At 34.6% G+C, this 26539-nt stretch overlaps 1 protein-coding gene across 2 annotated transcripts in view; it reads left to right on the top strand.

The window, feature by feature from the left end:
• Window positions 1–26539, top strand: part of DNAJB14 (DnaJ heat shock protein family (Hsp40) member B14) — a 42980-nt gene extending 16441 nt beyond the window's left edge. For both annotated transcript variants that reach the window (XM_029235166.1, XM_029235167.1), the window contains 6 exons: window positions 5597–5742; window positions 18174–18359; window positions 19905–19999; window positions 20818–20927; window positions 21768–21940; window positions 24746–26539. In XM_029235166.1, coding sequence (XP_029090999.1) covers window positions 5597–5742; window positions 18174–18359; window positions 19905–19999; window positions 20818–20927; window positions 21768–21940; window positions 24746–24870 — 835 coding nt within the window. In that variant the 3' untranslated portion in view covers window positions 24871–26539. The remainder of the gene's footprint in view (window positions 1–5596; window positions 5743–18173; window positions 18360–19904; window positions 20000–20817; window positions 20928–21767; window positions 21941–24745) is intronic.

The following is a 26539-nucleotide window of genomic DNA, read 5'->3' as shown; positions in this document are numbered from 1 at the left end:
TAAGGAAACTAAAGTATAAGGATGAAGGACTCTGAACAGTGATTAATCAGATAATTCAACATAGAGAGTGAATAGTACAGTGAACTAGCTTAAGTGAAAAGTAGGTAACGCTAGTTTTCTTTCTCTTTTGCCCTTTCTTACCTATTTCTCTTTTAATCTTATTTTCTTTCTTTTTTCACCTTTTTTTCCCCATTCTTATTTTTAGTTAATTCTTTTTTACTCACCATAATTTTGAATTGAAGTTATTTTTAAATCAAGTATCAATGTATTCATATTTTGCTTTTCTTCATATATATTCAGATGCTAAAGCTTGAATGTAACATTTTATCTGTGTGACCACAATAAGAAACAAAGACTCCATAATCATGGTAAAGGATATTTGGTTAGCCTGAATGGTAGTGAAGTACTTTGAGAATTATAAATAATCTTGCTAATGACTTTTATAACAGTAGTATTGTGTCAGAGGTGGCTGAATAAGTGAGATAAGTGAATAAATTAGATCCTTGCTTTTGAATTTCTTTAAGAAAAACCTTTAATTAAACAGTTTGCTGAAATGTGTCTCAGGAAACCACATCTCTCCAAAAACAAATTTTATTTTCTTGTAGAAATTACTTTTTACTGGGAGAACTTGTTCTCAGTAAAAGACCTAAATAGAGTGAATTGTGTGAAAGATGAAAGATGATAGTGGGTGCAGATCCCCTTTGTATATGGCCAGAATTGGACAGATGGAAATAAAATGTTGAGGGAGTTCCTGTCTTTTGGGTCTGTGTTCTCTATGAAATTGGAGATGAAGTTATCCTCTGACAGTTAGAAGAAAAGAGATGAGATTGAAAGGTTGAGAAGAGTGGTAAAGGTATAGAATATTTGCAGAGCGGAAAGGCAGATGGAATGGGAGGATTGCTGGCTAGCACTGTGGACCCAGCCAAGTTTGATACTGAATTTTTATGGAGTACAAGTATTAGCTGAGTAGCATACCTGTATTAGAGATTGTTTCTCTTATCAATAATTTTAGCATACCTTTTTTAAATTAAATAAATGAAGTTTTTGTCCTTTGGGGATAAATATGATCAGAACATTCTTTAATAGAACCCCTAAGTTATTCAAAGTATTTCTCTTGGTACCTTATACTGAATAAGAGTTGCTTAGCTAATCATGTAACACTTACTCGTTATATTAGCCTTTGTAAGTGTCGCTTTAGTGAGGTAACAGATCACCAGCAAACACTTACATGCTGTATGTTTTTGTTTTTGTTTTACCTATACACAGGGGATTTTTCTGAAGAAAGCCATGTTATCTTGGTTAGCACGATTATGCAAACAAGTTGCCCAGTGACAGTTTGGCTCAATGGGAGAAGCCATGCAATAATACTGCATCCATTGCATAAGTAAGAGCTAGGTTACAGTAAGACTGAAGAAAAAGTGTGTAACTTTGTAAAAACTCATATTCTGTGAAACTAAGCACTGTTTGTTGTCTTTGCATTGAAATATATTGAAAAATTACAGAGCAAAAGGTGTCCTGGATCTAATTTAAAGAGACTTTTAATATCTCATAGAAAAAAAGCCCATCTTTTATTTTAAAAATTTACAAGATCAGTGAGAAATCATTAACTGGCCATCATTATATTTATCAATTAGGAACACTTCTGTATAACTGTTAAAATTATTTGAATTATGGGGATTTCATTAGGATTGGATTTAAGCTGTAGTTCTTTAAATGAAAAGAAAATAAACCACTGTGCTAAATTTATAAAATAAATAATCCTTTGTCTCAGGAGTAAAGAATTATTTTCCTAAACACCAATTAAATTTGAAGTTTATTTAAAAATCATCTATAATATATGAAAAAAAGAATAGAAAGAGACCCCTCCTTCCACAGCCAGAATGCTTTCTCACACATAAAGGAAGACATAAAAGTTGAGCCATGCATACAGCTCCCCTGTTGAGCTCCCAGACATATCTTTCTGGCCTTTTTGCACAATATTTTCTTCCAAGGCAGGTAATAGATTACCTCTTTTTTCTTTTCTTTTTTCTTCCTTCCTTCCTTCCTTCCTTCCTTCTTTCCTTCCTTCCTTCCTTTTTTTATTCTTTGGTGAGGATGGTGAAGAAGATTTGAATCTTTCAGTAAGGAGCGAACTATAAAAAAATGTGACAAATGCAGTTAGTTGGTGAAAAGGAGTATAATGAACAATATATAGAATAAAATTAATTTGTGAATGATAATTTCTCATTTAGGTGTGAAAAATTAAGTAAATGAGTATATTTGTAGCGTTACTTGAGATACGTACTGTACAGCTTGTCCATTGGTAATGTTGACTTTATACCTCTCTGCTAGCTTCTCAAAGAATTTCTTCTCTAATATATGATGAAAAATTCAGTGCAAGGAAGATATGGTAGAGCTAGATACGGCTAAGAGTTAGTGAAATAATTGTTTTTCCTACCTTTTTTCTCTTTGTGACAGTACTTAGCTTTATGACCCATCTCTAGAAGACTGGTGAATCTCTAGAAGGTGAATTCCAACCTAATTTCCCTATACTATCCAGCAGCCCTCTCCTAGACTGCCTTTTTCTATTGCCTAGCCTTTTGTGCTCAGGAAATAATCAACAAAATAATTTTATAGGATTAATCTGGTACATAAGGAAACATCTGACGCATTCAAAGCAAGTAGTAATGACTTTAGGATTTTTCAGTGTTTTGTTTATCACTGCCTTTTGTCTTTTGTGTTCAGATAGTGTCTGTCATATTTTTAGCTCTGGTCCTTGTCCCACAGTCTTCTATTCCAAATTGATTTTTTGGTGCCAACTATATTTTTCTTACAGCACTTTACTATCTTTGGTCCAAAAATGACTTTTAGGTCTTCACCATTTCTGCCCTCAAATTGTACTAGTCATCCATCCATTCAACACATACGGTGAACAAGACACAATCCCTGCCTTCAAGGGGCCTAATAGTCTGGAAAAGTAGGCAAACCTGTAAACTGATAGCTGTGGTACATTTAAGATAATTGCTGGGATAGGGCTAAGCTCAGAGAGCTTTGGGAGAATATAAGAGGGTCACCAAACTTAGTCTTGAGGAATCTGAGTTCTTGAGAAAAGGAAGAGCTCAGCTGAGGTCTGAAGACGTTGTAGAAACTAACTAAACAAGAAGAGAGGCAGAGAAGGCATGTTTGGGGCACCAAAACCAACAGAGAATCTGTTTAAACACTGATTAGAAGAGCAAATAGAAGGAAGTGGATGGTTGGTCTGGAGTCTGAATGGGCTCCTTTTCTTCTTTATTCTGATTCTGAGACAGCAGGATTTTCAAGTCAGACAAACTGAGGATTGAAGCTTCACTTGTGAGGCCTTTCCTAATCGCCCTATTTAAAATAGCAGGCCTCTCTTTCCATTCACTCTTTCCCTTTGCCACTTCATTTTTCTCTAAATATATATCACCATATGATGTCATATGATGTACTTCGTATTTTACTTCTATATTTGTTAATTGCTTATCTCTCTCCCAATTGTAAATTTAATGTGAGGAGGGAATTTTTGACTGCTTTATTTACCACTATAGTGTCTGAAACAGCATCTAGCAGAAAGTGGATATTTAGTAAATTTTTGTTGAAGAAATAAATTCTGGTTTGCACCTGTTACTTGGTTATATGACATTTGGCAATTTACATAACCACTCGAAGCCTTGATTTCCTCATTGGTTAAATAGGAACAATATCTACCTAATGAGGAGTAAATGAGATAATTTGTATAAAATAATCAGCATAATAAGATTCTACGATTCTTTACGTGAAATTTTTGTGGACCAGATGTAGTTTGGAACTCGAGATCTTCATATTTTCGAAAAGTAATAAGGAGCATATGTTATAGATTACATAATGTCTTAGCAGGGTCTGGTAAGCAGCCCTAACCTAATAGTGCCATTTCTGCAGCAAAAGGTACAAACATCACACTTGAATGTGATAAATGAAGACTCTATAGCAGCTTCACATCAGTTCAGTTTTGCCTTTGAAATTTTGCCTCTGAAAGTTTCCAAGTCAGGTTTTTGCAGTCAAGTTAGTTATAGAATAACTTCCATTTTTCAGAACTTTATGGATGTTGGAACATGGATATGGGGTTGTGGATATGTGCCTGACACACAGTAGGTGTTCCGTACATGTCATTCTTCTCTTTTTTTCTATCACATAGTTTCTTAACATATCTAGGAGAATGAGTCTCTACACAGGCAGTGATCGTTCTCTGTTTTGTTCTCTAACAGATCTCAAGTGCCCTGGGACGTAGTTCATGCTCAATAAATATTATTGACTAAATAAAGGAAATGTCATGTTTACGAAATAATATTGACTTGTGTTCATATTTATTAAGTATCTAAAGTAGAAAAATCTAATTTTAATTATTATTACTCTGAAGAAGACTGCCTAACAGATTTTTGTTGTGATTATTAAAAAATTCTATAATATTTTCAGTGTGTTCTTTTTTTCCCCTTGTTCATGTAACAAATGATGAATGCTTTCATTATGAAAGGAGAGCTAAGGTTCATTTATTCCATAAATATTTACTGAGAACCCATCATGTACCAAGCACTGTGATGGCTAATAGGTTTAGTAGCGAAATACGATCAATCTTTTCTCTTTTCTCTGAAAATTTCAAGTCAGCCTTTGCAGTTCTTTAGCTGTCAGGGAACAATTGTGCCTCAGATCCTTTTACTTCTTACTACTTCTGTCATCAAGGCTCTCATACATGGAACACATTTAAAGTTATATAGTACTCAACAAAAAATATTTAAAATGTAGCTGTATTTTAGTGAAGAAAAATTTTTAGGCCATGGGACAATGTTAGCATACAAAAGGATTAGTATTCTCTGCTTCATTCAGAGTATTTCTTTTCCTAACATACTTCAAAGACTCTGGGCTTAAATGTTGCATATTTAGGGTTATAAACATGTAAGTAATCATTAAGAGTATGTTCATCATAATGAAAATCAGGTGTAACAAATATTTTTGAGTCCATGATGTATTTTATTATGAGATTGTATCTTTCATAGAGACTGACACAAATGAATTCTCTTTATCATTGCCTAGCTGAATTAACTTGCCTTGACATTGAAGCCATAGGGTACTGTAATTGCCTACATGCACTAAACTGTTGCTTTGATATTTGGTTAGGTTACATTATGCAACAATAAAACTCTTGGAATGCAATGCCCATTAATCTTTAGCTGTGACATACTTCTGAGGAGTTTTGGAATTTATTTATGCACTTAAGAGTACTATAAAATTGTTCTTACTCTCTCCTTTTAGTTACAGTGTGTGCTCTGTCCTTCATCCACATTTGTTATGAGCTTTGCTTTACTTCTCTGTAGTTGTGATAAATTGCACCAAGGACATTCTTATGGTCAATTCTTCTTAGATTGGGAGAGGTTGGAAAAATGGTCTGTTATTGAAAAAGAGAATGGAGCAATAACCCTTAATGGATAAACTATAACTTGATGTCGAGAAAACAGTCCACAGACAGCTCTTCATACTATTCTAGTAAATAAAAAAATAGAGGTATTACTCGAAGCTCTTCCTTGAAGTTTACTTACAATGTAACACATTCTCTTGTTCACAGCATAAACAAATGTAAAAATTACTATGAAGTACTTGGAGTTACCAAAGATGCTGGTGATGAAGATTTGAAAAAAGCTTATAGAAAGCTTGCTTTGAAGTTTCATCCAGACAAAAACCATGCACCTGGAGCAACAGATGCTTTTAAAAGTAAAGTAAACCTTTTAAAGCAATTTTCTAAGCCCTTTTCAGAATCCATTTTACAGTGTTTTAGAATATTAAATTCTGCCTTTAGACTGGTGCATTTAGAGGCCAGCATAAGCAAGCCTCCTCAAAATCCTTTAAACCTTCACGGTTAACTTGTTATACCAAGAGCCAAACAAATGCTGTTTGGCTTCACAAAAGCGACATGTCAGTTTTGGCAGAGTTCTAAGTAACTTTTCTAGATACCCGTGCATGCCTTCTAGTTTACTACACGCAAGTAGTGTGATGATTATGCATGAGCTTCTAGCGTGTTACCAGCTGGTTCTAAAAGAACTAAAAGCAATATATTTTTTATGAGTTTTTAAGATATTAGAGACTGTCTAGAATTGAGAAATTACTTGGAATCACTATTTGTCCAGTATTCTTCTATTTCTGTTATCTCTGGCCAATTTTTGCATATTTTATATGTAGTTCTAACTACTGTGATTTTTTTTTCAAGAATGTTTCTTTTCTCTTGGCTAACATTTTCTTCCTTATTATTTCAGTTTTTTTGCCAATTTAGTAAATAAGTGTGAGAGAACTGGTTTTATAATTCATGTTTATTACAATTTATTCATAATAGTCAACTTCTGATTCATAGGGAAATGCTTAAATTTGCGATTATTTGTTCTTGTGAATTTGGCATTCATAAAGCCAATGTATGATGTTTACAGTGAAATGCTGGGGTCTTGGAATAACAGGAAGGAGATAATCATTTTAAATGTTCCTAAAAGATAGATGACTCAATTGTCATTCATAAAAATACTGTTAAAATTGTTTGCAAAACAGTTTTATTTTTTAAAAGAAGTTGGCAAGCAAAATACATTTGGGGATTATTAATATTTTCCAGTAAAAGCAGCTGCCAAAGTGGTGCTGGTGAAAGTAGACTATCTCTGTGACAGTGAGAGCCTTCTCTGTCTCCTTAGATTAAAAGTGGTGTGTTGAAAGCATAGGAAAAGCTGCTTTACTCAAAAACACTAACTTTAGCACATATTCCCCCCCAAAGTTAAAAACCTTTTTTTCACTTTCTGAATTAAAATCGTTTAATTTAAAATTTTTTGTGTTTTTAAGATGTCTAAACACATTTGGCAGTGAGTTATTTGCATGTTTGTGATCTGTTAGACGATTTCAGTATTAATTCTTCATTAATGTTAAGGACATTAAACTGCTTCTTTCTCCCATTTCTGTATTGAAGTCATGTTAGCATTATCGGTCTTAGAATAACAGTAAGTGAACCTACCAATATTTTTACAGCCTGTGTTGTGTTTTGAAGAGGTGAGCAACACATATGTCACCCCACACAGACACTTAGAGGAGTTTAACAAAGGTGATTGTTCTTTGGTGTGGTACATTTCAGAGTCTAATACTACACTTTGCAAAACTAGAAACTTAGTATTTATCAACATGCTTGGCGGTGATTCATCTCTAGAGGAAAGGCGCACATTATTCAATACATAGGGGGTTATTTGTAAGTCAGAATGCCAATTTATTAACTCCAAAGAGGATCATAATAGGGTGGTGGTTGATGAACCCATATTTCATTGAGTGGAAACTACATAGAAAACCAAGATTGTTGGGACTTCCCTGGCAGTCCAGTGGTTAAGACTCCACGCTTCCACTGCAGGGGGCCCGGGTTCGATCCCTGGTCTGTGAATTCCACGTGCCGCGTGGCATGGCTAAAAAAAATAAAGAAAAGCCAGATTGTAAGCCAGAGATGCTTGGTGAGCAAAGGTAGTTAATTAGAAAATATTACTGCTAGTGTGTCAGCACACAGAAATGGCAGGTTTCATTCATTCAACACATAGGACCTTTTCATTACCTTCTGAATCGTCTTATTTTATTTTTAAGCATTTGATCTAAATTTCTGTGTTTGGGATACCAAGCTGTTTATTCTAAGTAAAGACTATAGTTTTTTGTTTATATGAGAGGTGAGTATAGATTTATTGCTCTGTAATTGCCAAAGTACTTTTTACAGAAAATGGAAACCACTTGTTTTTTATATCTTTCAAGAATAGAAAAAGAGGAGATAATTGGTTACGGAATTAAATTAGATAGAAGAGATATTTTCATTTGTGTGTTTTGTAAAACTTTAAAAGTAAAAGTTTACTATCAAAGAGAGTAGACTAGGGGCTTCCCTGGTGGCGCAGTGGTTGAGAGTCCGCCTGCCAATGCAGGGGACGCGGGTTCGTGCCCCGGTCCAGGAGGATCCCACATGCCGCAGAGCGGCTGGGCCCGTGAGCCGTGGCCGCTGAGCCTGCGCGTCCGGAGCCTGTGCTCCGCAGCGGGAGAGGCCACAGCAGTGAGAGGCCCGCGTACCACAAAAAAAAAAAAAAAAGAGAGAGTAGACTAAATGAACTCTTAACTTCATGTAGCTCTTTGTTCTTTAGTTAGGTTTGTGAGTTTCTCAAAGCAGAGAATATTTTATTTACATCTAGACAGTGACTTGCATAGTATGTATAAACGTACCTTAAAAAAATATTTGAATCAAATGGATCCCTTTTCTTCCATCTGATGTGGATATCTTCAAAACATGCCCAGTCTACCTTGACCTTCAAAGACTCCCAAGTATTTCAGAGACTATTTGAATAGTACATGTGCCTGTTTACATATACTTGAATATAATGACAAGGGCATTGATTAGCTGTTTATATGTTTGCTTGATAAATAATAATGGATCAGATGCTACTGCCTGTGTTAGGTTTGGTAGTTCAATATTCTTAACATCTAGAGTGAATCTATAAGAACAGAGATATCAGTTCTACCCTATGGGCTAATTCTGAGAGAAATACAGTAAGAAAATATGAGATATCCTCTTACTCAAAGAATTTGTAATTTTTGAAGAGGAGACAAGACTCACACAGAACATTTGGAATAATGGTAATACCTAACATTTGACAAGCATTTTATAGTTTTTTATTTCCTATTTTTAAAAATTTAATGCTTATTAACAATCTTCTGAAATAGATGGGAACCAGTGTCATTCTTTCACACATAAGAAAATTGAGGCTCAGAGAGATTAACTGATTTACCCAGGATCTCCCAGAAGACTGAATGTAATTAAATTCAAAACATAGAATAAAGATGTCTGAAGAAAAGTCAGAAAGGTAAAGTAGAATTATAATCAGAGTAATTGGAGAAGCCGTCATATAATTGGTGAGAATTAAGAGTTTACACAAAGTGTGTATGATTTCTATGGTTAGCGAAGAGAGAAGATGGCAGAAACTTGGATATGAGAATGAGGGAAGTGTTTTAAAAGTCAGTGACGGGCTTCCCTGGTGGCGCAGTGGTTGAGAGTCCGCCTGCTGATGCAGGGGACACGGGTTCGTGCCCCGGTCTGGGAAGATCCCACATGCCACGGAGCAGCTGGGCCCGTGAGCCATGGCCGCTGAGCCTGCGCGTCCGGAGCCTGTGCTCCGCAGCGGGAGAGGCCACAGCAGTGAGAGGCCCGTGTACTGCAAAAAAAAAAAAAAAAAAAAGTCAGTGACAACGTCCACTTTCAGGAAGATGCAAGAGATATACTTTTCCCTCTTCCTCACACTAAAGTGCAACTGGATATTAGTTATAAAATAAAATAAACATAAGAAAACTGAAACATAGAGGGAAGAAGGTAGACCAGCTAAGGACCTTGGGACCCAAAGAACAACATGGCAGTGTGTTGCTTGGGTTTCATTTTGCCTTATATGTCTTAGACTGGGTGCTGGAGAAGCAGATAACCCAGAAACACCAATGAGCACAGACAAACAATTCCCAAGAAAGGCCTGCTGTCTCTAGCCAGACAACCCAGAAAGGGGCAACATAGCAAGACAGAAAACTTTTAAGCAGTAGTCTTTCTACCGCAGCCAAATACCACAGAAAAAACTGTGGCCCCACCCACATCCATACCAGCAGAGGCTGAGAACCTATACTGTCACCCTCTCCAGGCTGTAATGAGATGCCCTACCCTCCCAACTGGGGTGGTAACAGAGAAGATTGAGTAGGGAGCTGTTACTTCCACTGCTACCAGCAACAAGGTATCCCTTCCTCTCCCCCACCACCCAGGGTAGTGTTATAAGTGGCCTGGAATTTCACTGCCATCCAGAGGTAAGCAAAGCCATATCATTGTGGGTGTCATTAAAGCCACCTTGGGAGCAATAATGAGGCACCCCTCCTCTTTCCAGCCAAAGAGATATCAGTGGAGGCTTGATTGGGGACTGGAAATCCCATCCCTGCCCATCAGTGATGAGGAGCCTCTTCTTTCAGATGTCATCAGAGGCCAAGGGGGAAACCTCAACTTCTGCTCCCACCTTGGAGTAACAAGATGGTATCCTCACTTCCTGTACCAAACAGGACAATTAAAACAGAAGCTTTAGAAAGGTCGACAGCTTTATAAGATAATACCTCAAATGATCACAAATCAATTGAAAATCACTTACCATACTAAACATTAGGAACACTTCAAATCAAATTTTAAAAGTCAATCAATAGAAATGCACATGAAGATGACAGAAGAGTTAGAATTGCCTAACAAAGGCTTTAAAGCATCCATCATAAAAATGCTTCAATGAGCAATTACAGATAGGCTTGAAACATTTAGAATTTTTTAGTCTCAGCAAAGAAATAGAAAGTCAGAGCAAATAAACAAAAGGTATAAAGAATCAAATAGAAATTCTATAAATTAAAAGTGCAAAACCAAAATGAAACTAGCAATGAATAGCATAAACAGCAGAATAACAGGAAAAAAAATCAGTGAACTGGAAAATAGAAAAGTGGACATTATTCAGTCTGAACAGCAGAGAAAATAGACTGAAAGAGAAAAAAGGAACATAACCTCACGTACAAGTGAGACAATAAAAAAAGATTTCACATTCTTACATGTTTCCTAGAAGAAGAGGAGAAAGAGGGCATAGCTGAAAAAGTACTAAAAAAAATAAAGTTTGAAAACTTCAAATACTTGACAAAAGATATAAACTTCCATAATTTAAGAAGTTGAGTAAACTCCAAAAAGATAAGCCCAGTGAAATCCACACCAAGACACATCATAGTCAAATTTCTGAAAACTGAAGATAAAGAAAAAACCTTGAAAGCAGCAAAATAGAAGTGAGACCTTACCTATAGGGGCAAAGCAATTCAAATGACAGTGAATTTCACATCTGAAATCATGCAGGCCGGGAAGAAGTGGCACATTTTTCAATACTGAAAGAAAAGAAACTATCAACCCAGAATTCTATACCCAGCAAAAATATCTTTCAGGAAGGAAGGGGAAATCAAGATATTTTCAGATGAAGGAAAAGTAATAGAATTTGTCATTAGCAGACATACCCTAAAAGAATAGCTAAAGGAAATTTTCTAAACAAAAGGAAATAAAAAAAAGGAATCTGAAATATCAAGAAGGAAGGACAGCATAAGCAAAAATATGGGTAAATGCAATATACTTTGCTTCTCTTGAATTTCTAAATTATGTTTGACATTTGAAGCAAAAATTTTAATATTATCTGATGTGGTTCTCAATGTATGTAGAGAAAATACATAAGGCAGTTACATTATAAATGGGGAAGAACAAAGGAAAGTAAAGAGAAGTAGAAGTAAGGATTTCACAGTACACTTGAACTAGCAAAGTGATGATATTAGTAGGCTGTGGTAAGTTATGTATATATAATGTAATATCTAGAACAACCACTGAAAAACTGTACAAAGAGATAGAGTCAGAAAACACTAGATAAATCAAAATGGAATTCCAAAAAGCATGTTCACATAACTCCCAGGAAGTCAGGGAAAAGAAAACAGAACAGAAAACAAAAAATAAAATGGTAGACATAAGCTCTAACTTATCAGTAGTTACATATAAATGTAAATGATCTGAATATATCAATTAAAGGACAGATCGGCCGAGTTAATTAAAAATATATGGCTCGACTATATGTTACCTATAAGAAACTCACTGCATTTATAACAATATAGACAGGCTGAAAGTAAAGAAATGAAAATTGATATATCATGTAAACATTAATCAAAAGAAAGTGGAATAGCTGTATTAATACTAGAAAAAGTAGAATTTAGACTAAAAAAATTACCAGAGAGAGATATTATGTTATGATAAAGGGACAATCTCCTTCAAGGGGATATAACAATATAAATGTGTATGCACCAAAAAACAGATGCAAAATATGTAAGTCAAAAACTAATATAACTGGAAAGAGAAATAGGTAAATTCACAATTATAGTTGGAAACTTTAGCAGCTCTCTCTCAACACTTGATAGAACAAAAAGACAGAAAATCAGCAAGAATATAAAAGAATTAAACACCACTATTACCCAAGAAGATTTAATCAACATTTATAGAACACTCCACCCAACAGCAGACTATAAAATCTTTCCAGGTGCTCAGAACATACTCCAAGTTAGACCATGTCCTGGATCATAAAATAAATTTCTACCAAGTTAAAAAACTGAAATCATACAGAGTGTGTTCTTTGACCACAACGAAATCAAAATAGAGTCAATAACAGAAAGATAATTGGAAAATGTTCAATCACTTGGAAACTGAACACCACACTTCCAAATAATCTATGGGTAAAAGAAATCTCAAAGAGAACTTTTAAAAAATACATTAAACTGAATAAAAATTCAACATATCAAAAATTCGAGGGAACCAGCTAAAGCAACACTAAGAGGAAACATAACACTTAGTGCACGTGTTAGAAGAGAGGAACAGCCTTAGTCATCTAGGCTTCTCCTTATGAAACTAGAAAAAGAAAAGCAAAGTAAACCTAAAGCAAGAAGAAGGAAGGAAATAAAGGTGAGAGTGGAGATCAGTAAAATTGAAAACAGAAAAACAATAGTGAAAATCAGTAAAATTGAAAACAGTGAAACAAAAGAACCAGTTGTTTGAAAAGATCAATAAAATTGACAGACAGACAAAGGGAAAAAAGAAGACAATTTACTATTATCAAAAATAGTATCAGAAACAAGGATACAAACTCTGCAAACATCAGAAAGGTAAGAGAATACTATGAACAGCTCCACACACATAAATTTACAACCAATTTTTTGAAAATTGAAAATGATCAGAACTCACTCACTTTGAAGTAGGTAATATGAACAGCCCTATAAGTAAGTTAAGTTAAGTAAACTTGTAATTAGGAAACTCCCAAAAGGAAATCTCCAGGCTCAGATGTCTTTATTGGAGAATTCTATGAAACTTTTCAAGAAGAGTTAAAACCAATTCTACAGTCTCTTCCTGAAAATAGAAGAGAAGGAAATATTTCCCAGTCCATTTCACAAAATAATTATTACGCTGCTATCAAAACCAGTCAAAGGCACTACAAAAAAAGAAAACTACAGACTAATATCCTTCATGGAATAAACCCAAATATCCTTAATAAAACATCAGAATTCAACAATCTTCGCCACAACTACCGAGCCTGTGCTCTAGAGCCCGCGCGCCACAACTACTGAGCCTGCGCGCCTAGAGCCCGTGCTGCACAACAAGAGAAGCCACCGCAGTGAGAAGCCCACGCACCACAACGAAGAGTAGCCCCCGCTTGCCGCAACTAGAGAAAGACCGCGCACAGCAACGAAGACCCAATGCAGCGAAAAATAAATAAAATAAATAAATTTATTTAAAAAAAAAAAACAATCTTTTAAAAAAATTATACATCCTGACCAAGTAGAGTTTATTCCAAGGATGCAAAGCTGGTTCACTATTTGAATATCAGTCAGTGTGATCCACTGTGTTAATAGGCTAAATAAGAAAAATCTTATTTTATCAGTCAGTGCAGTAAAAGCATTTGAAAAATTTCTCTACTCATTCATGGTAAAACTGACAGGAAATAAAACACTGATAGAAAAATAGTAATTCCAAAGGAAACTGCCTCAAATTGATAAAAGAGCAACTATGGAAAACCTACAGTTAACAGTATACTTAACAGTGAAAGACTTAATGCTTTCCCCCTAACACTGGAAACAAACAAGAATGTCCCCTTTCTCCACTCTTACTCAACATAGTGTTGGAAATTCTAGTCAGTGCATTAAGGTGAGAGAAGGAAATAAAAAGCACACAGATTGGAAAGGAAGAGATCAAACTGTCCCTATTTGCAAATAACATGATCATGTATAAAATCCTCATGGAATGTACCAAAAAAAAAAAAAAAACTCCTAGAACTAATAAATGAATCCTGCAAGATTTCAGGGTACAAGATAAACATACAAAAATCAATTTCTATTTAGCATATTTCTATATACTAGTAGTGAACATGTAGACACTGAAATTAAAAATACATTACTGTTTACAATCACACACACATAAATACTTAGCTGTAAATTTAACAAAACTTGTATAAGATTTGTATGTTGAAAGCTATACAATACTAATGAAAGAAATCAGAGGATCTAAATAAATGGAACGATATATCATGTTCATGGGTTGAAGGACATGGTAGTAAAGATGTCAAGACTCCCCAAGTTGATAAACACATTTAATACAGTTCCTGTCAAAATCCTAACAAGACTTCTTTGTAGATAAGAGCAAGTTTATTCTAAAACTCATATGGAAATACAAAGAGCCTGAATAAATAAAAATGGTTCATTAAAGGTAAGGAGTAGGAGTAATTAGTGTACCTGATTTTAGGACTCACTTTATAGCTACAGTTAGCAAAACAGTGTAATATTGGGAGAGGGATAGACACATAGATCAATGGAACAGGACAGGGAACCCATACAGTATGACAAAGGTGCAAAATAATTCAGTGGAGAAGAGATAGCCTTTTCAGCAAATGGTTTTGGAGCAATTGGACGTTCATAGGTAAAACAACAACAACAAAATTTAACCTTGACTCAACTAAATCTCATGCTTTATATAAGAATGAATTCGACATGAATCTTGAATATAAATATAAAACAACACTTTAACTTTTAGCAAAAAATCATGGAAGCAAAACTTTAGAATCTTAGGCTATGCAGTGACTTCTTAGACTTAACCTAGACAGTTTATAAAACAAAAAGTGGGTAAGTTGGACTTCAAAAAATTTTTTGTTTGCTCTGCAAAGATGCTATGAAGTAACAGAAAAGACAAGTAACAATATAGGAGAAAATATTTGCCAAGCACATATCTGACAAAGGACTAGTATCTAGGTTATATAAAGAACTCCCCAAACCCCAAATTAAAAAAGCAGACAACCCAATTAGAAATTGGCTAAGAGACATGAAGAGACATCCCACAAAAGATTATATACACATGGCAAATAAGCATGTGAAAAGGTTTTTTAATATCATTCATTAGCCATTAGGGATAATGCAAAGTAAAACCAAAATGAGATATCACTACACACCTATCAGAATGGTTAAAGTAAAAATTAGTAAGAACACCAAATACTGGTATGGATGCAGAGTAACTGGATCACTTATACATTGCTGATGGGATATGAAATGACACAGTCACTCTGTAAAACAGTTTAGCAGTTTCTCACAAAACTAAGTATTCAACTAATAGCCCAGCAATTGCATTTCTGGGAATTTATCCCAGAAATAAAAATTTATGTTTACACGTACATGAATGTACATAGCAGTTTTTTTTGTTGTTTTTTGGTGTTTTTTTTTTGCGGTATGTGGGCCTCTCACTGTTGTGGCCTCTCCCGTTGCGGAGCACAGGCTCCGGACGCGCAGGCTCAGCGGCCATGGCTCACGGGCCCAGCCGCTCCACGGCATGTGGGATCCTCCCGGACCGGGGCACGAACCCATGTCCCCTGCATCGGCAGGCGGACTCTCAACCACTGCGCCACCAGGGAGGCCCACAGTTTTGTTTTTTTTTAAATTTATTTATTTTTGGCTGCGTTGGGTCCTCGTTGTTGTGCACAGGCGTTCTCTAGTTGTGGCGAGCGAGGGCTACTCTTCATTGCGGTGGCTTCTTTTGTTGTGGAGCATGGGCTCTAGGTGTGTGGGCTTCAGTAGTTGCAGCACATGGGCTCAATAGTTGTGGTTCACGGGCTCTAGAGTGCAGGCTCAGTAGCTGTGGCACACGGGATTAGTTGCTCCACGGCATGTGGGATCTTCCCGGACCAGGGCTCGAACCCGAGTCCCCTGTATTGGCAGGCGGATTCTTAACCACTGCGCCACCAGGGAAGTCCCTATGTAGCAGTTTTATTTGTAATAACCAAAAACTAGAAACAGCCCAGATGTTGTTCACTGGGTTATTAGTGAAACAAACATCCATACCATGGAAAACAATAAAAAAGGAATGAATGGCTTACATAACAGCTTGGATCCACCTCCAAAGAATTATGCTGATTGAAAAACGCCAATCTGGGAGGTGCCATTCTATTTATATACTGTATTATTCCATTGATATAACATTCTTGAAATGCCAAGATTTTAGAAATAGAGAATAGAGTGGTTAGTTGTTGTGGGGATTTAAAGAGGGGATGGAGGGGAAGGAAGTGGGTGTGGTTATAAAAGGACAACCTGAGACGGTGATGGAAATGTTCTATATCCTGATTATATCAATGTCAGTATCCTATCTGTGATACTGTGCTATAATTTTATAAGATATTACCATTGGGGAAATTAGGTAACAGGTAGAAGGGATCTCTCTGTAATATTTTTTACAACTTCATGTGAATCTAAAGTTAACCTCAAGATATAAAAAGTGTGATTAAGGAAAAATGAATAAAGCAGAAGGTAGGTATCTTTTAGTGAAGTAAATAACACTGAGATGGAAATGTATTTTGTGAGCCTTTTGAATACCAAAATAAATTTTGGTTTTAATTCGTAAGATAATAAGGACCTGAAAAAAAAATCTGGATTATAGGTATAGCACAAAGTAAGTGAATAGAAGATTAGTCACAGTAGATAGAATAAATTGTCTTACATATACAATTATGAATTATGACAATCTTTCACAAATATTTTCTAAAACATCATAATGTTTGGAAGTCATTTTTTTAAAAAGCAAAGCTTTAAAGATAGAATTGGGCTGCCAATATATTATTAGTATAAAAAGCAATAGCATTATGAACCTGAAATAGTCCTTTTAGTGCATAGAGGTTAAATCCTAAAACTGATATTATTACTCGAAGTACAACTTTGGCAGATATTGAAAGATATACTTCTTTTTTAGGTATGTGTTAATACCTTGATGGTGTTTGTAAGTACATTGCTGGGATCTCTGATTGTACTTCTCCACTGGAGCAGCATTATAAATGATTGCTGTATTTCTGAGTCACAGATCTATTTGAAAATCTGAAGAAGGTTTTGGACCATCTCCTCAGATAAATGGACCATCCACCTAATTTTTCATACCATAGGGTTCACAGACCACCTGAAAGCTATCTCTCATTCAGAAGAAAGGGTCTAGAGTATCTGTATATGATTAATTTCAGTGTGATATGTAGTCCTCCAGAAACAACTACCTAATGAGCATGTATTTGCTTGCACAGTGCCTATGGCAGCCACCACATGGGATCTCAAAAGTATTTTTAAAATAATCCCATATGCAAGAGGTTTATGATCCAGTTTAAGAAGTAAGCTGTTCTTATAAAATGATTAATTATTAGATGTTTCAGAATATGAATAGAGTAATTCTTGCATTTTGATTAAAGCATTACAGCTTTTGTAAATTACCTCGAGAAGACATTTAGGTAATTAATGTGCTCTTTTGGACATGGGAGTATGAGGTAGGCAATAGAATTCTTTATGAATATCATGAAAGTAGCAAAGTGAGATAGGAGGACTAGAGATATGGATATATGGATTCATTCAAAACAAATTCAGCCTCTATGCTCTACCATGGGGATATTGCAGTGAAAACTTAGATACAGTCCCTACCCTCATGGAGTTGACAGTTTAAGAGAAATAAATTGTTCAGGAATAAAATGAAGAATAGCTTACTCTGGGCTGGAGTGTGCAAAAAAAGGTTTATGGTGTAGGTTGCATAGAGTTTACTTACTATCCTAAAATAAATTTGATCTTGAACAAGTTTCCTAACCTTTTTGAACCTCAGGGGGCTCATCTGTAAAGTTGAGATACTAATGGATAAAGTAATAAGATACTGAGGTCAGAGCCTGGTAGTTGGTGGCTACTGCTATTATTATTGGTTTGAAGGGCAGTAATGAATGACTACATTGGGATACTCAAGAAAAGAAGCAGGAAGTTAGGGGAGCACAATGGTAAGAAAGCAAGATGAGCATTCCTTTATGTTCAAGGCAGTAGGGAGACTTGCCTGGATAATATAAAAAATTGTCTTGGGAGGTAATATGTGTAATTGTAAGCAATGTATAATACCTTTAAAAGAACTTGTTACTGTCTTATTATTTTTTTGATTAACCTCAAGTCACTTTTTGTTATTGTTTGACAAGTAGCCTTTATATGGGGCAGTCTTTTATAATATAAAAGCTTTGCTTATCAACTTTTGCTCATTACTTTTTCAGAGATTGGAAATGCTTATGCGGTTTTAAGCAATCCAGAAAAACGAAAGCAGTATGACCTCACAGGCAATGAGGAACAAGCATGTAATCAGCAGAACAATGGTAGATTTAATTTCCATAGAGGTTGTGAAGCTGATATAACTCCAGAAGACTTGTTTAATATATTCTTTGGTGGTGGATTTCCTTCAGGTATTTTAATGTTAGTTATAAATATGTGTACTTTATGAAGCTAGAGATCATCACCTCCAGTTAGGCTATTTAGAGATTTATGTACCTTCTCCCTGACATTTTCTTATAGCATTATGATCCTGTGATGGTTTTCATGAAGATAGAAGAAAATTGTTAGACTTATTACCTTTATTGTAAGTCTGTCTTTTTTCTAGAACATACTTTATTTTTTAAAAGATGTGTATTTTACATAGAGCTGAAGAAAGGATCTGTAAGTAGGAAATCCAGTGGCAATGCATTAGTTAAGTGCCAATACAATTGTAGGAGGTAACCTGTACCTTGAAAGACTATTTGACATTGGTTCTTTGAAGATCTTTGTAGATTTCATTAATAATATTGTAGATTGTTAATATGGATGTATGTGGAGGTACTGTCCATTGAAATGTCTGAATCATAAGTTACATATAAAGTAAGTGGGTTTTAAAAAATTACATTAAGATACAAATAATTTCTTAAACTACGCTATCAAAGTAAAATACTGTAGAAGTACTACTAAATGAATAGATTTTTAGTACCAGCATAAGTAGTACTGTGTTTTACTTACATTTACTGTAAGTTGCTTGTGTGGAAATTAATTTTCTTTAAGAGTAGCTTCTCTAAGGTGTTTAAAATTATAGGTCCAGTCTTGTTTACAGCAGTAACAAAAGGTGCTAAGTTAAACATCCCATTCAAAATTAGGATAGTCTTTATGAATGTAGCAATATAATTTGGCCTGGTAGTCCTGTCTGGATATGATTGAGAAAGATTGTGATCATTGATAAGGCATTTTGTAAAGCATCCTTGAAAGAAAGAGGATGTGTAAATACAAATTAATGACTGAAAATATAACCTGCATTTTGACATACTAGGATACATAATTACCTCTCACAAAAAAATTATTCAGACTAATAATTTTGACTAAAAATATGCTGGGAACAATTAGAAATCTTTCAGACAATAGTGAATTTTTCTGATAGTTGATTTGCAGTTCTTTTGCTTGTTATAACATAGTTTACTTTATCAGTGATAGCCATTTCTGGTTGGTCACCTTTTTTGAAAACAACTTGAATGTCCATCAACAAGAAAATGTTTGAAAATTGTGGTCCACCTGTACCATAGTATATTATACAGCTGTTTTTTAAAAAATGAATCAGAGCATGAGCTTTTGATTTCTAGAAGTACTTGTGATTCATTGATAAATGCAGAAAGCAGAGTTTCAGTTTAATGATCCAAGGTTTGTAAAATCAACCAACCACAGCAAAAGTCCTCTCTGTATGCAGTATTAGGGAGGACCTCTCATTCAAGTTTTCATCAAGAAAGCGCTTCTCCTTAGTTTAAGGGAAGCAAAGAAGAATCATTCCTGGTTTTGTCCACCCTTCACTCACAAGAGGAGAGGGCAATAAGCATTCATTACTCAAACATGCATTGTTTTAGTAATTAAAATAAATAAATAAAAATATAAAGGAAAATATGATTTTTCTGATGATAATTGTTCTCCCTAATTTAACCTTGCTTTTAACTTTCTAGGTAGTGTACATTCATTTTCAAATGGACGAGCTGGCTATAGCAGTCAACATCAACATCAACATAGTGGACATGAAAGAGAAGAAGAAAGAGGAGATGTATGTTTATGATATGATTAGAAATCAGAAAATGGCAAATTTCAGCTCAGGAAAAGCATAGAGTTGTCTGAAAATAGGGCAAGTTGTTTTAAAAGGAAGTGATGAGTTTTCTTTTACCAGAGGTGTTCAATAGAGACTAGAGAATCCTTAGGGATATTGGGGGAGCAGGGGTAGAAGTCAAGGTGAGGGATGGTTGGGCAATATGACACTTTCACATTTGGTATTCTATGATTCTAATGAAGGTAAACTTGCAGTGTGCATGTTCTGAATGTAAATTCTTATTGTTGGTTCTAAATAATTTAGAATTAATACTGAAAAAATTAAATTAGAAGTAACTTGCCTTATTCTAATGCAGTAATACCTAATTGCATATAGCTGTTAAATTACGTGAAGGAGAAAGGTAAATGGAAAGAGCACTGGACCAGAAATTAAAAGGTCTGGTCCCCAGCTGTGCCACTCTCATCAGTGTCCATGTTCCACCCTCAAATCCATGATAAAAATAGTTTTGCAACCTGCTGCGTATTGATAGAGTCTCTGTGTACGAAGAAAAAGAGGGAGACAGAGAACTTCCTCATCTGTAAAATGAGATCAGGTTATACCAGTGTTTTCCAAATCATGATCAGGATCTCTAGGTGAAGCACCTAAAAAGTTATATTTTAAGAATCACCCCAGGACATTGGTATGATCAGGCAGATTTGGAAGCACTGAACTGATGATCTCAAATGTCCTTTCTTCCTCTAAAAATGTTTGACAATTGTTGGAGTATTGACAAATAAAGTTATATTACAATTTGTTATTCTTTGATGATTTTTTTGTAGGGAGGTTTTTCTGTGTTTATCCAGCTGATGCCCATTATTGTATTGATCCTCGTGTCATTATTAAGCCAGTTGATGGTCTCTAATCCTCCTTATTCCTTATATCCCAGATCGTAAGTAGCTCAGTGAAGTTTTACAAAAAAAGAACTCTTGTTTCTTACCTAACTAACTTTAAAGGGCCTTGTCCTCTTTTAAACTTTTAAGTGCCAAATATTCTATTACTACGTGTGTACCTGATTTTAAAATGTCTAATTTTAAAGGTAGTTTACTTATGCAATAAGTTTGTATTACGTTAGTTTACATTTCTGTTCTATTGTGGATAAAGACAGAAGTGTTACGTTTGAACTTGATGGCAATTTAATGTAATAGGTAATGTGTTGACATCAAAGACAAAAAGCTTTAGAAGACTTTAAAGACAAAAATAGAGTTGTGATTGATCTCACATAGGATTTGTGTCGTTAAAGAGGATATGACTTCACTCTTCTGTTTATAAAATATTGATTAAATAAAAGCAAATATTACTTTTTTGTTATGTGAGGTATTTTTCCACAATATACTTTATATATAAGTGATCAGGACATATAGCAAATTTAATGCAGCATACCTTCCAAAAAACTTTAGTGTAATACAATGAATATAATGGAAACTTTGTAAAATCATATTGCTAGTGATTATATAGTATTAAAAACAGATTGGTCTAAAAATAAGTGATTTATTTTTTCCAAATAAGTTTTTTATTAACTAAAAATTGAGAGAACTTACAGGAACATAATGTATTAAAATATGATTACTTTTTTATGACATAAGTGGTGGTTTTAGGTAATTTGAGATGATATTAAATATTTGATTACCAATATTGACTTTTTAATTATTTTTATTAGCTTGATTTGTAGAAGCAGATCAGAATGTACAATTTTAATTAAAAAAATAATGATCAAGCATTTCTTTTACAGTGGATCAGGGCAAACGATTAAAATGCAGACAGAAAACTTGGGTGTCGTTTATTATGTCAACAAAGACTTTAAAAATGAATATAAAGGAATGTTATTACAAAAGGTAGAAAAGAGTGTGGAAGAAGACTATGTGACTAATATTCGAAATAATTGCTGGAAAGAAAGACAACAAAGTAAGTTTATCAAATATTTAACATCTAAAAACTTATTCAGAGTCTTTGGAATTGATTACTGTAGATTTCCCTACTCAAGGAATGTTCTAGAATTGCCTGGCACATACTCGGAGCCCAGTACTTAAATGAGACAATATGTTTTAATGTACATGTGGTCTTATAACAATATTTGGCACATGGCAAGAACTTAATAAACGGTGTTTATGTTATTGTTCTTAATAAATATTTGATGAAATAAGTAGATAATATCAAATTTCATTGTATTTAAGATGTTGTCAGTTGTAACATGCAACATTATTTTATGTAGCACTAAGAAAGAAAAAAATCCTGGTATAAACTATGTCATCAGTTTTAATATGTATCCTGTTTCAGAATTAAATTTGAAACTCTTCATCAATTTAGCTTCAACAGGTAACACTTAATGTACAATGAGTTTTGTTGACATTCCACTTTCCTTTACTTATTTTGTAGGTAGAGAAGTTCTTGTGAACACTTAATTTGTTTAGGCTCTTCCAGCCTCAGCTTCCTTAATTTAAGCAGTTATATCTATAAAAATATTGACTATTGACCGTAAGAATCTGCTGAGATGCTCCATGTGAACTGTTATTATAGTTTTTTGTTTTTCTTACTGTTCCAGATAATAATATAGACCATATAGTGTAGACATTGGAATTAAACAGGCTAAAGTTGAATCCTAGGTCTGAAATTTTTAACTGAGTGATTCAGGCCGAATATTCTAACCTCTATGAATTTATTCCCTCGTGTATAAAGTGGATGATGACGATGATGAGTGGGTACAGGAAGTAACTATAATTTATATAATGCCTATTTTTTCAGTCATGTCCCAAGCCCTTTATATATATTAACTCATTTAAGCTCCACAATGACACTGTGAGGCGATTATACCCACTTTACATATGAGGAAACTGAGGCATAGAGAGATTAATTAGTAACTTGCCCAAGGTCATTGAGGTGATCTGTGATTCAAAACCAATTTGCTTTCATAATCTAGGCACTGTGCTTCGCAGTCTTCTCTCTAATACCTAACTATGGGCTTGTTGTGAAAATTAAATCAGGCAATAGTTGAAGTGTTTCACATGTAGTAAATACTCAGAAAATGGGAGCAATTATCATCTCTTATTCACTAGGGAAAATTTGATAAAACATAACCATTGTATACTTCTAAGAGAGTTCTTATCTCTGGCATTGGTTTCTTCATCTATATACTGATAGTTAGAGGAGAAACCTCCTTGGTTTCTAAGTCTCTGAGTCTGTGAATCAGTATGTTCTCAAAGTGGAGAAGGTTACATAAGACCAGTGGCTTTTCAGCTGGGAATGATTTGCCCCTGCCTCCCAGGGGACATTTGGTAATGTCTGGAAACTGTGTGCGTCAACACGGGGTTGGGGTGGAAGGGATTGCTACTGGCATCTGATGGGTTAAGGCCAGGGATGCTGCCTAACATTCTAGGATGCACAGGACAACCTCCACACCAAGAATTATCTAGCCCCAAATGCCAGTATTGCTGAGGTTGGGAAACCATGCATTAGCTAAAGGTCTTAAGGGAAGTATTTCCCAAATTTTACTTATTTAATTTTATTTCACCTAATTTTTTGATCTGTAGCACCTTGCACAATTGTTGGTACAATATAGGCAGAGTAAATTTTTGATGGATGTATGAACAGTTGGATGAATGATTAATGAATTCATATGAATGAATGTATGAAAGACCTGCTTATTTTGTGCTAAAAGAATGATGAGCACATTAGATATCTCATTTTCAAATACAAGTCCTAGTCCCCAGCCAAATACGGGTGATTTGGGGGTTATGCATACTTACATTCTATTACCTTAAATAAAAATTGGGAATTGACTGCATAAACAGAAGGAAAGAAGGAAAGATATTCATGTTTATGAATGAGTGTAATGTTATGTTTAAAGTGCTGGCTCTGGGACTGCCTTGCAAGATCCTGTCTTCACCAACGCATTACCTAGTTACTTAACCTCTCTAAATCTTAGTTATCTTGTCATTAAAATATGGACCATAACAGATAATATATGGTAACACTTAGCGTAATGTCTTGTACCCATAAGTACATAAGTATTCTATATTATTATTTTTTATTATTATTTTTTTTTACTCCATCCCTAGCATAAGCCAAGTAGTTTTTCTGGCATAATTTAGTTTAATCTTTTAACAATCCGACAAGATCAATATCAATAGTTTCACAAAATGTGAAGAATTGGTCAATCAAGGTGAGGGGTTTTAGAGTGTTTATTGTGGTACTCAACTTGTGTATGTTTAAAATTTTCAATATACAATTCAACAAATTCAGTGGAGCGGGACTTACTCTTTGTTGCAGTGCATGGACTTCTTGTTGCAGAGCACCGGCTCCAGGCGTGCTGGCTTCAGTAGTTGCAGCACTTGGGCTTAGTAGTTGCGGCACGTGGGCCCTAGAGCATGAGGGCTTCAGTAGTTGTGGCACACGGGCTCTGTAGTTGTGGCGCACAGGCTTAGTTGCTCTGCAGCACATGGGATCTTCCTGGACCAGGGCTCGAACTTGTGAACCCTGCATTGGCAGGCGGATTCTTAACCACTGCACCACCAGGGAAGTCCCTCTGTGTTTGTTTCACATGGTAGGATTCCAAATGGCTTTTAGGTCTAGTACTTGGATTTCTTTAAAACAAACAAACAAACAGTTAATAGAAATATATTGAAGGACTTACATGAAAACATCTTTGAGTTTAAACAACTAGTTGATCTAAATTACTATTTACTTAGAAAATTTTTTGGTTGTTGTTAACAGAAACAGATATGCAGTATGCAGCAAAAGTATACCATGATGAACGACTCCGAAGGAAGGCAGATGCCTTGAGCATGGACAACTGTAAAGAATTGGAGCGGCTGACAAGTATTTATAAAGGAGGATGAACTGGAATTTTATTTATACCTTTTAGAGTACTCTCTATTTTTTCTGTAAGTAAGTTTAGTTTCATCATGAGAGCTAAAGAAAAAGATTTGATGTTGAAAACTAAACTGAATAGTTGGTCCCTGAAATCTTGGACTGTTTATGACCTACTGGCTCCTTTAAATAGTAAGAAACTGAAAACTAAAATTAATATTTTAGTTATGCTTCTGTAATTATTTTCACTTTAAAAGCTTATATGATTCCTAACTAAAAATGTCTTGAGAAAGGATTATCACACCTGTAGCCATTTCTGGTTTTAGATTCTCAATTTTTTTCCCTTGTCATGTAAATATTTATGGAATGATCATTTTCTGTATATACAGGTTATTGCCTTTTTATTTAAATTCTTTTGGTGTTTAGCTCCATGAGACACTTTAGTTTAAAGTGATGGAATAAATGTTTTATGACGAAATTACATTTTCCTTGTCAGATGTCCAGTGTGTGGAGGTTGCAATGAAACTTTATCAAAAAGAAAAGAAAAAACAAAAGTTGTTTAACTTTGTGTAAAATCTTGTAGCATTATCAGCGTAGAGGGAATCGATATTTTTAATATTGCCATTATATTCTAAATTGTATATTGAGATAAATGAACTGGTGTAAAGTATCAGTTTGCTATTTATTTAGTTTTATGAATTGCTAAGCCATGCATAGAAATGAAATGCTATACTGATAGATTTTAAAGAAAATATGAGGAAACGGCTATATAAACATTAACCAAAAAGGGTCTTCAACAGTAAATTGCAGTTATGTCATTTGCAATTCCAGTAACTAAAAGGCCCCCAAATGTTCATATATATACATCTTTGAAGGCTGCTAAAATTTATGAAGAAAAGGGCCTACCTGTTTTACCCCCCATGGAAATTTGCAGTTTCTTCTTAGTGATCAGGATCCTTAGTAAACAGGATCCGAAACTAAATGAGTTCTTAATATTGTCTAAGTAATAGGAAAAATTACTACTGAAATGAAGCTTTGTGCCTTTTAACCTGATTGCCAACTCGTAAACATATAGGTAGATTAACATGAGACTTACTTGATCAGAGCATGATCTGTTTGGCCATATACAGCAGTGAGCAGAAACATAGCAGTAGGTAGAATAGTGATTTATAGCAAGTTATCCTTACAAAAATTTGAGCTAAAATCTATTCACCATTGAGTAATTCAATTAATCCTATAGGAATAAGCTCCTTATAATTAAATCCATAATATACATTGGAAAAATCAGCTGGAAATTGAAGTTTTTGGTGCCTGTATGTTGGATGTGAAACTATTTGATTTCTAGTCTATGTTTTTTTCTTTCTTCTATGTTTAACAGTTGTATTTTAATGATTTTGCTTTCATACTCATTTAACAGAACATGAGCACATCTTTGGTTAGGTTTTTTTGTGTGTGAGAGAATGCTAGTTAGAGTGCAGTGTTCTTTTATTTAAAGATTTTTTTCTGAATGTAATTTATATACCATCTGTTGAATAGAACTTCTGAAATGACCATTCTTTTTTAAATGTTCTCTTGTATCCCCTTTTCCAGGTAAATCAATAGAAATCTTGATTGAATTAGTTGTTTAACTAAACAGCATACTATCCTAGGAAAACTGGACAGCTTAACCAACTTTCTTTAGAAATGCAACCTTAAAAA

This window comes from Monodon monoceros, unplaced genomic scaffold (assembly GCF_005190385.1).
Source record: "Monodon monoceros isolate NGI ecotype Baffin Bay Population unplaced genomic scaffold, NGI_Narwhal_1 Super_Scaffold_20, whole genome shotgun sequence".
NCBI classification, from domain to species: Eukaryota; Metazoa; Chordata; class Mammalia; order Artiodactyla; family Monodontidae; genus Monodon; species Monodon monoceros.
This window is presented reverse-complemented; position numbering and strand designations above follow the sequence as displayed.